This window comes from Gossypium hirsutum, chromosome A10 (assembly GCF_007990345.1).
Source record: "Gossypium hirsutum isolate 1008001.06 chromosome A10, Gossypium_hirsutum_v2.1, whole genome shotgun sequence".
Classification (NCBI taxonomy): Eukaryota; Viridiplantae; Streptophyta; class Magnoliopsida; order Malvales; family Malvaceae; genus Gossypium; species Gossypium hirsutum.
Genome location: NC_053433.1, coordinates 2188589 through 2200456, shown reverse-complemented (window position 1 = coordinate 2200456; position 11868 = coordinate 2188589). Strand labels below are relative to the sequence as shown.

At 30.9% G+C, this 11868-nt stretch overlaps 1 protein-coding gene across 1 annotated transcript; it reads left to right on the top strand.

Moving 5' to 3' along the window:
* Positions 1-2159: 2159 nt before the first annotated feature.
* LOC107925157 (protein RTF1 homolog) lies at positions 2160-5153 on the top strand. The gene is made up of 2 exons (XM_041079500.1): positions 2160-2371; positions 2993-5153. The coding sequence occupies exon 2, from the start codon at positions 3037-3039 to the stop codon at positions 5020-5022; it is 1986 nt and encodes a 661-aa protein (XP_040935434.1). The 5' UTR covers positions 2160-2371; positions 2993-3036; the 3' UTR covers positions 5023-5153.
* Positions 5154-11868: the final 6715 nt, after the last annotated feature.

Below are 11868 nucleotides of genomic sequence, written 5' to 3'. Positions count from 1 at the left end.
TTTTTGATGTCAATTTTTAATAATGAATGGATTAATTTATTTTAAGTTAAAACGTAAAAAGAGGACGTTATATTTTATTGGTTTAATAATTTTAGACAGTACATATTTAATAAAACACTATGATATTTATATCTATTTATTAGTCGGTTTAAAAATTCTTTTTCTTGTTCAAACTTTGTTTTGGGACTAATTACAATCATTGAATAATCAATGCAATATCATTAATTATTAATTAGCAGCTTAAGCATAATTTAATGAAATTTATTAATGAATTTAATTTCTATTAGAGTTTACAACGTACTATTATACAATCATAAATATACGTACAAATATAAAAATAGTACCTTATAATTATAAATACACACAGATTAGTTGAAGAATAGGAATATTTCTAATAAATGTATAATGAAAGTCTGTGTCTGATTATATTTTACCTTTCCATTAATAAATGAATAAATTAATCCATATACATTAAATTAAATAACAAATCGGTTATTTCTGTTAAAAAATTCATCAATTTGTACTGGTAAAAACTGGTTTGGTTAACGAAATAATCAGATAATGACACATGATGTGCCACGTGTATTTTATTTTGACGTACATAAACTAATTTTAAATATGGAAGTTTCAACATAATGACCTATTTATTTTTTAATCATATGTGTATGAATTAATTTATTTACATTTTAGTATAGGGAATTTGAATCTTATCGATAACAAAACACTCACAGTATTTCTCAATGAGCAATCGTATATCCACGTACGGTCAATACGATATTCCCTACAAACCATTCATGACTCTCCACCTTTCTATGTAAAGTTCCATTTTTGGGTGGGTTTTTTTTTCTATTTTTTTCATTTGAAATTTGTTTTCTTTTGCCTTCGTTTATAGTTTAACTCATCAAAACCACCTACTTTAGTGTGTAGCCCTTATGGCAACAAATGATATGCAAAACTGTTATATGTTGCGTCGATTTTTGTATTTTTTTTTCATGATTCCGTTTTTAATAAAATCAAGTTATATTTCACACAAAATATTTTTAATAAATAAAAATGTAATAAAAAATTTACTCATTATTAATTATTATGTTTCAAGAAAGAAAGAAATTAATAAATTTTTCTAAGCTTATAAATTTGCCAATTTTATCCATATATTTTATTTTAATTGAATTTTATCATTATACTATACGAATATAGGTAAAATTATCATTCAATTTTTATGTGATTGAATTTTTCATTAAACTTTAATTTTATTGAAATTCCCAATTAGCTTTAATTTTTTTTAATTAAAACTTTATTATTCAATAACGATTTTGATGTTTTGAAAATAAAATTTAACAAGAAAAATATTATTTCAAATATTCTTTATTTTAATAGTTGAAATTAAATTAATTTATCAAATAAAAAACTTACCAAATAACTTGAACTTTCATTTTAATGAAATAATATATACTAGTATGGTTCTGAGTTCATGCTTGGTGTTGGTTTAATTATTTATTTGTATAAAATTATAAAGTAAAAATTTGAAGGTTAAAATATGCTCTAAGTTCCTGCACTTCGTATATTTGGAATTTAGTCTCCTTACTGTTATTTTCAGGAATACGATCCTCTACTTTTTTTGAATTTAAAAATTTAAGTTCAGTTGTTACCATAGTTGAAATTCTTTTATTAAATTCTCTATATAATATTTTGAAATTAAGAAATATTATATAACAATAAAAATAACATTGAAAACACTTATTAGGATTTTTTTTCTTAAAAACACATTCGAAACCATCATTATAAAATCTTTTTTTTGTTGGAATACTTTTTCTTCGATTGAAATATTGTTTTTAAGAAATTTTGACGTCAACATTTTGATTGTAATAGTTAATAATATTAATTGTTTAGACTAATTAATGACATTACAAAAATAGATGGACTAAATTATGTAAAAAACTAAAACTTAAACATTTTTCTTTAAAATGCCGAAAGAGAGAGATCATATAGGATGGTGTGCTACATGTAAGTGTCATGGGTCGTCCAATTATATTAAATTTTTTGGTGTTTCTATTTTTACCTTAGCCAGTTAGTGACCATTTTGTAACTTTTTTAAATTGAGTGACAAAAATGTAAAACTTATTAATAGTTTAGAGGTTGCAGTTCACCCTTTTCGTAAATAGGCCGAAGACAGCATTCAAAAATTGGGTTTAAAAGTAATAAAAAAGAAAACCCAGCAACTGATAATAAATGGGTCTATAAGTAAAAATTCAGTCCAAATTCTTTGCCCTTTTCCGATTCTTCCCCTAATTACCCATTGATTTTCTCTCTGATTCGATATCCAGATCAGAAAATTAGCCACGAAATCGATAAAGCTTTTCGCGATACCCAGGTTAGTCTTTATTTCTCTCCCTTTCTGTTTAACGTTAAGGCGGCGGCGTCTCCGTCGCTTCGTCGGCGCCGGTATCATCCTTTTTTTTTTAAATTGTGGTATTTAATTTTTGTCCCGAATTTTACTTTTACTTTTTTTTTTTTTGTAAAAGTTGTTTTACGTAGAGAATAAGAAAAACTGTGAATTTTCAGTTTATCTGGCTTAGATCTGGTTTTGATTATGATAAGTAATTTCATGGAATCGTTGCTTTATTATAGTACTTTGTTATTTGATTATAAGATTGGCCATTGATAATGGCAAAAAAAAAAGAGCTGAAGAATAAATCTGTATAAGCTTAGGTTACAAAACTATACCCCTTTAGTTGTTAGCGTATTTTCAGTCGAAGTTGTTTTACTATTAAAAAAAAAGGGTCATTGATTGTTATCCCCTACATTGGCTATATAGAGTTTAAGAAAACTCTGCAATCGGGTTTACATGCTTTGTGACGTTTTAATGAGTTTCTCTTCATAATTTTCTTGTGGATAGTATATTTAATGAATGTTCAAACTGGTTAACGCTATATATATATATATATATATGAACGTTCAAATTGGTTTACTATAACTTTTAAAATTGTTTCAGAGGTGAAACAAATTGTCACAGCCTAGACGGGTGCACGGGTGATTATGGCAGACTTAGAAAATTTGCTTCTTGAGGCAGCGGGAAGAACTGGTACTGGGGGAAGGAACCGACACTCACTTCCACCATCTAGAAGGCGACGTGAAGGTTCATATTCAGATGGGGGAAGTGACTCTAGGGATGATGATTCGGATGATGATCATGGGTATGCAAGTAGAAAACCGTCTGGTTCACAAGTTCCATTGAAGAAGAGGTTAGACCCTGCTGAAAGAGATGATGATCAGGGCAGTCAGGAAGAAGGTGATTATGATGATGCTGGTTCTGGTCGAGAGCGTGACAGCAGTGATGAATCTGATGTTGGTGACGATCTTTACAAGAATGAGGAAGACAGGAGACAGCTTGCGCAGTTGACTGAACTGGAAAGAGAAATGATTCTGTCGGAACGAGCAGATAAGAGAGGTGATAAGAAATTTACTGAGAAGATTAGATCGAAGCGGGAAAACGATAGGCCTAGCCGGTCACAGAGAGAGACTCCGCCTCTTCCTTCTTCTCGCGGAGTGCGGTCATCGGCTAGATCTGCGGATAGGGCTGCTGCTAAAGATGATGCCCTGAATGAGTTGAGAGCAAAACGGCTGAAGCAGCAGGATCCAGAGGCACATCGTAAGTTGAGAGATGCATCTAGAGGTAGTTCTGGCAACCGGGGCTTATCACCAGTCAAGAGGAAACCCTTCACTGCATCAAGTCTAAGTAGCTCTAGTCAGAGTGAGAGTGAAAGCAGGTCTAACAGTGAAGACGAAGGGTCAACTGGGGATGGCGGAATGGTTGATAGTGAGGATGAGAGGGGCACATGGGGGCCAAATGGGCCAACATTTAATGACATTAAGGAAATTACTATCAGAAGGTCAAAACTTGCAAAATGGTTTATGGAGCCATTTTTTGAGGAGTTGATTGTGGGTTGTTTTGTAAGAGTCGGTATTGGACGGTCAAAAACTGGCGCTATCTACAGGCTCTGCATGGTCAGGAATGTTGATGCCACGGATCCTGATCGGACATACAAACTAGAGACCAAGACAACATATAAGTACTTGAATGTGATTTGGGGAAACGAAAGCTCCGCTGCCAGGTGGCAGATGGCTATGATTTCAGACTCCCCACCGCAAGAGGAGGAGTTTAGACAATTGATTAGGGAGGTGGAGCGAAGTGGAGGCCGGATGCCGAGCAAGCAAGATGTGCTTGAAAAGAAAGAAGCATTACAGAAGGCCAAAACTTTTGTCTACTCAGCAGCTACCGTAAAGCAGATGTTGCAGGAGAAAAAGTCCAGTTCATCTAGACCGTTAAATGTTGCAGCTGAGAAGGACCGATTGAGAAGGGACCTAGAAATTGCACAAAGCAAGCATGATGATGCAGAGGTTGAGAGGATTAAGAAGAGACTGCAGCAACTAGAGGCCTCCCGGCAGTCACAGGAGAAAGATGCCAAGGCTGTTAGGTTGGCTGAGATGAACCGAAAGAACAGGGTTGAGAATTTCAAAAATGCATCTGGATTGAAACCTGTAAATACTGGTTTAAAAGCAGGGGAAGCTGGGTATGATCCATTTTCGAGGAGGTGGACTAGATCAAGGAACTACTATAATGCAAAGGCTCCTGGAGGAGATGCGGCAGCGGTAGCTAATGGTGACACAAATGGTGCAATTGGCAGTGGAAATGGCAATGATGCAGGGGCTGCTGCTGCTGAGGCTGGCAGGGCAGCCACAGCAGCTGCCTTGCAAGAAGCTGCAGGTGCGGGGAAATTGGTTGACACAAATGCCCCTGTCGATGAAGGGACAGAATCTAACATGCTACATGACTTTGAGCTTCCGATCTCATTGGACGTGCTTCGGAAGTTCGGTGGTCACGAGGGCGCGGTGGCTGGATTCATGGCCAGGAAACAAAGGATAGAAGCAACCGTTGGATGCCGAGTCCCCGAGAATGATGGAAGGAGACATGCTCTTACCTTGACAGTTAGTGACTACAAGAGAAGAAGAGGTCTCCTCTAGAGTTAATAAATATATTTATTATTTCCAGCTGTTGTTTAAGTGGAAAGTTTGTTCTATAGCATTTTATCAAACTGCCGTAAAACGAATATTATGTATGTTCTTTTTGGTTTATAAAATTATGGTTTTTGAAATACTATGTTTCTTTTATTTTATGAAAAATAATGGATATTGCAAATGGGGATGAACCTTTTATTTGTCGAAATTAATTCTGAAATTTATAATTTTTCTCAATTTTAAATTCGTGATATTTTGAGGTTGTGTCACGTGACATTTATTTTTATAAAATTATAATAATTTAAGTGATTATGTGGCACAAGTATCCATGGACAAAAGTTCAAAAATTAAGTAGGGAAAATTTGTTGCTTCAGGACTAAATATGGACCCTCTTTATGCAAAGAACCCTATTTGTGTTTATACCCGAATGAAAAAGCCCATTAATTTTTTTGCATAAGACACGAAAATATGACATGGAGATATTTGACTTTGGATAAACTACCTAACTGGTTATTTAACTTTTAGGGTGTTTTTATTTTGGTTATATAAGATGAAATTTTTGCAATTTTGTAACTTATCTTTTAAGGCGCTTTCATTTTAGTCACCGCTAAATCTCTAATGGCGATTAACTTTACATGTAACATCGTGTTTCACTTTCATTTTGGTCACCAAACTTTTAGGTCGTTTTTATTTTAGTCATCGAAAAAATATCATTTTTTAAAGTATTGATCGGAGTAAAAAAATTAAGGATTAAAGTGAAAAAATGGTAGAAACTACAATAATGTATTAAAAATTTGCTGTACTTGTTTATCACATTCTCGGAAATTCTCTTCTTCTTTTTTCAATATTGAAATTTTAAATTTCAAAATATGAAAACCAATTAAATAAATTGTTGAAAAAAATTTATCCTTCGTTAATATTAATCAATTTGTTACTATAATATTGAAATTAATTAAATTAATCTCTTCTTTAAACTTTATTTTATGTTTTCATATTATTCTTAATGAAATTAACTCGATAATTCATATTTAATGATTGGCCGCGAAATTTAAATTTCTTTCGATTGTAAAATCTTGAATCTTAGTTAATGATATATTTTTATCTCAATGAATTTATAGAAATTTTATATTTACCTTAAGTTAATTAAATGTGTTGGGGATGTGTTATTTTATATTTGGGTGATGGATTAGGTTATTTATTCAAATTAGCTAATTGGATTATTTTTAATTTAATTATTTAATTTTATATTTGGGTTTAATTAATTAATTAAGTTGAGTTATTGTATATTTACTTAATTAATTAGGTAATTAATTGGATTTGGTTATATTTTATTTGGGTTAATTTTTTAAAATAATTGGATATTATGTTTTTGAATATTGAGATGGATTTAATGTTTAATTAATTTATTCGGTTTAAATATTTAAAATAGATACCTCATCGAGTAAATCACTTAAATTTGGAAATCGAATAAATTGAATTATTTTTATTTATCCAATTCGATCTTCCTTATTTATTCAATATCTTGCACACCCTATAAAAATAGCGTAAATTATATTGAGGTCACTACAAATTACGTTTTGGTCACTTAACTTCGAAATGTTACAAAATGGTCATTAAACTATTTAAAAGTTTTTGTTTAAATTATTAGGTTGTTAAAATCGTTATTGTATGGCCTTCTCTGTTCTCAACACCTGCACCAATTAAAAGCTCTCATTCCCTTTCTCTTGTATAGTTTAAATTTTCCCCATAAAACAATTTGAGCGTCATAAATTTGCGAACTAAAATTCAAATAGTTTTTTTCTTTAATTTTTTATACTAATCATCATATTGACTGTAACACCCCCTACCAGTATTCCGAGCCCAGAATAGGGTACGAGGCATTACCGAACTTAATATGATCAATCATGTAAAAATCAGCCATAAAACTTCTTCTAAATTAAAAACTTTCATACATATGTTTAACGTCCCTTATATGGGCCTATGGGGCCCAAAACATACATTCAGGGTGGTTCGGGACCAAACCGTAAACATATGAAACTTTTGCAACACTTAGAAAATTTTCACACTTTGGAGAGTCACACGCCCGTGTTTTCAACCCGTGTAACTCTCTGTCTATAACTTCATCACCCTTGTCAGTCGTACACTTCATATAAATAACAAGAAACGTGTATGGGCTCATTTCTCATTAAATTTCTCATATATATACACAATTTCACGTTATGTAATCATACAACATATATCAGCCATATCTCTGTAATCTAAATTATATTTTTATAACAACTTATCTTGATTTCATACTGTTTCATATTTAAGCTTAAATAACCAATGTATTTGAAATATCATCTTTATGCAAATAGTACACATGAGGTATATAATTCCATAATTATGAATAAACACATTTATCAAATATTTTCCATATTCATATACCAATGTCTCATGTCTCCATATATCAATAACCATCATTTTCATGAATTCCGAGTTCAATTTCATAATTATTTGTCTCGTGTTCAATTTATTCCATGTCGAAACTTTATTCATTAATACGTTTGAATTATCAATACATATGGACAGTACATTCAAGATGAACAATTATATAATCACAAATGAATTCATTTATCACCCAAGTTCTATACTCATATCTTATTAACTCGTACTTCCTGTATCACATAATTCCATGTAACACTTACCAAACTTTGTCAAATTAGTGAACGTCTTACGGAATTGAGTACTTCGTTTACTCGATGTCATAGTTCAACTATGGTCTTACACATCTTCATATATTGATGTCATAGCCAGCTATGGTCTTACACGTAATCACATATCACATATCGATGCCATAGCCCAGCTATGGTCTTACACGAATCACATATCTCACTGATGTCATATCCCAGATATGGTCTTATACAGTAGCATATATCACACCGATGCCATATCCCAGATATGGTCTTATACGGAAATCACTTGTCACTTGTAGCCGAAGCTACCACTATTCATTGATCAGGTAGCCGAAGCTACCATTTTTCATTGATCAGGTAGCAGAAGCTACCATTTTTTACTGATCAGGTAGCAGAAGCTACCACTTTTCACTGATCAGGTAGCCGAAGCTACCACTTTTCACTGATCAGGTAGCCGAAGCTACCACTTTTCACTTGTCATTTGTCCTTGATCAGATAAGTGTAGCCGAAGCTATTACTTATCACTTTCACTTATCCTTGATCAGATAAGTGTAGCCGAAGCTATTACTTATCATTTTCACTTATCCTTGATCAGATAAGTGTAGCCGAAGCTATCACTTATCACTTGTTGCCATGGTCCAACAATGGTCTTTTCCTTCAATTCATCTTATCAGTGAACTGAAATGCTCAATTTGATCATTTATTCAATTTTCATGCTTTTACATTATTCACGATTTTATCATTAATACATATGAAATAACACATCATGAAATTCATAAAATTAACAAATAATCACTAAAATTTTGTAACAGCCTAATTTTCAGTGGTGTCGAAACAGTGATTCGAGATCACTAAATTCGACAAATGAGTAAGAAATATTATTCATTTAGTGAGTATAAGTTAAATGTGAAGTTAGGAAATATTTTGAAATAGTGAATAGTGTACTAAAAATAAATACTAAAATAATTGGAATCGAAAACGAGGTATCGAGACCTCGGGAATTTAAAATCGAGCCATAAATATTTTTATAAATATTTATAGAGTGTTAATAAGTTAGTATTAAAGTTTCGTCAAGAAATTTTAAAGTTCTGATAGTTAATTGAACAAAAAGGACTAAATTGTATCAAATGTAAAATTGTGGGAAATGATTAAATAGCTTAAATGATAAAAGAAAGAGGGTTTAAAAGGAAAAGAGACCCAAGGTCTATTTGGGCTGGACGGAATGGGCATGAAATCAGCAAGAAAATAAGGAGAATTAAGGGCAAAATTGGAAATTTTGCAAAATTTGCTTAATAAAGCTAGGACTAAAGTGGAATTATCTAGATTTCTCTTTATTTTTCTGCATTCTCATCAGCAAAAACACCATGGAAGAGTTCCCTTAAGCTGGTTTTCATATTTTTATTGCAGGTAAGTTCAATTCTTGATTATTTCTTGAAATTTTTGTGTTTTTGTGACTTTTACAACTAGGACCATTTGTTGAATTCATTAGTTCTTGATTCTATGAAAGAAATTGAAAATTTATATGAATATGTGCTGGAAGTATATGATGATTTGACATAGAATTAGAGCTTTAAATTGTTTATATGCTGATTTTATTGAAAGAATTGAATAGAAAGTGAATGTTTGGGACCTAAATTGTAAAAGAGTTTGAAGTTAGAGTTTTATGTGGAAATTCTGAATTTCAATAGTTATGAAATAACTTATAATGTCTAGGAAAAGTATTAATTGAGAAAATTAGTTTAATTGAGGGGTTAATTAAGTAAGGACTAAATTGTATAAACTGTGAAACTTGGGGCAAAATGAAAATCAACATTTTGCACTAAAACAGTTTTGGACAGCAGCAATAGTCTAACTTTGAAAAATCTCTAAAAATTTTATAAATCTAATTAGAGGATGAATAAAATATGAAATTAAAGCTTATTGAGTCTAGTTTCTTATAGAAGAAATGGTGTAAGCAATGGAATTGTAAATCATGAGATATAATAAGTTTTGTGAGACAATATCAGAATGATTTTGGGTTCCCCTGTTCTGACTTTGGAAAATCATCAAAAATTGGGAAAAAAATAATTAAGGGATTAAATTTATATGTTTAAAATCCTTAAAGAGTCTATTTTCAATATAAATAAGTGGGAACATCATCTGAATCTTGTACGATGAGATAATTAATTCTTAGTGAAGAATGGTCGGAACTGTCAGACAGCAGAACAGGGGAAACTTTAAAGAATAAACTGTACTTATTGGATAAACCAAAAATTCTGAAAATTTTATGGTAATAATATAAGTAAGTCTAGTTTTAGGGAAAATTAGCGGATCTTAATTTCGAGTTCTGTAGCTTAAGATATAAATAATTTAGTGACTATGATGCAAATGGACAGTTTTGAATATACATAAGTAAATAGTAAAATTATTGATAATGTTACTTGTTGCATGTTATATAAATTAAGGATGTGGAATGGAGAGGAGGAGGAGGAGGAAAATATGTATGAATATTCAGCTAGCATGGCTAATTTGTATGTTTTAGGCTCATGGACTAAATTGAATAAAAGTAAAATTTTATGGGCAATTTTGTAAAAAAATGTTAAAAATGACCAATTTGCATGAAATGGATTATTTTATTATTTAAATTACAAAATTTAATGAAATTATTAATTTAGCTCAAGACCAGGGAAAAACATGTTTTAAGGATTAAATTGAAAAGTGTTAAAATTATGGAAAATTCTGACATTTTATAGAATTCATAGGTTGTTATCAATTTGTGTGAGAATAACGGCTGGAAATAAGGATTAAATTGCAATAATTTTATTTTATTTTAACCTAAGGATGAAACCGTCATTAATTAAAAGTTTAGGGGTAAAATGATAATTTTGTTTAGAGCATTGATTGAATGTATTATAACATTAAATAAATGAAAACGACGATCAAATTTCTTTATAAAGATCCGGATGACTTGAATACGAGACTTGAACGTGGAAAAGAAAAGATATCGGATTAATGAAATATCTGATAAATGAATCGGTAACTCCGGTAATGCTCCGTAACTCTATTCCGGTGACGGATTCGGGTTAGGGGCATTACAAATTTAGCCATATAAACTCACAAGTACAAATTTTGTATTATAACGATAATCATAATTTCATAATAAATATTCCACATAAAACATTATATCATTTCTAATCTAACACTTATCGATTATAATCGGGCATGTGTTTAATTTATACACGATTCATTCATATATTTTTTCTCCTCCTCCTCTCCATCCACATCATTGGTATAAATAACACACTTGTAAGTAACATTATCCATAATTTTCACTAATTACTTATGTGAATATTCAGACTATCCACCCGTGTCGTAGTCACTAAATTATTTATATCTGGAGCTACGGAACTCAAAATTAAGATCCGCTAATTTTCCATGAAACTAGACTCATATATATTATTACCAAAAAAATTTCATACTTTTTGGTTGGACCAATTAATACAGTTTATTCATTAAAGTCTCCCCTGTTCTGCTGTCTGACAGTTCCGACCCTTCTTCACTAAAATTTAATTATCTCCTCGTACAGGATTCGAATGATATTCCCGTTTATTTATCTTGAAAATAGACTCATTCAGGATTCTAAACATATAAATTTAAGCCCCTAATTATTTTTATAAATTTTTTTATCATTTTACAAAGTCAGAACAGGGGAACCCGAAATCATTCTGAACTTGTCTCACAAAATTTATCATATCTCATGATTTACAATTCCATTGCTTACATAATTTCTTCTATAAGAAACTAGACTCAATAAGATTTAATTTCATATTTTATTCATCCTCTAATTCCATTTCTAAAATTTTTGGTGATTTTTCAAAGTTAGACTACTGCTGCTGTCCAAAACAGTTTTAGTGCAAAATGTTGATTTCCATTTTGCCCCAAAGTTCACAATTCATACAATTCAGTCTTTGCTCAATTAACCTCTCAATTAAGATAATTTTCTCAATTAATACTTTTCTTAGACATTATAAGTTATTTCATAACTATTTAAATTTATAATTTCTACATAAAACTCTAACTTCAAACTCTTTTACAATTAGGTCCCAAACATTCACTTTCTATTCAATTCTTTCAATAAAATCAGAATATAAACAATTTAAAGCCCTAATTCCATGCCAAATCATCATATACTTCCAGC

What these genes read in the sequence shown, in the direction of transcription:
- LOC107925157 (XM_041079500.1), top strand. Translation starts at nt 3,037, where the DNA reads ATGGCAGACTTAGAAAATTTGCTTCTTGAGGCAGCGGGAAGAACTGGT.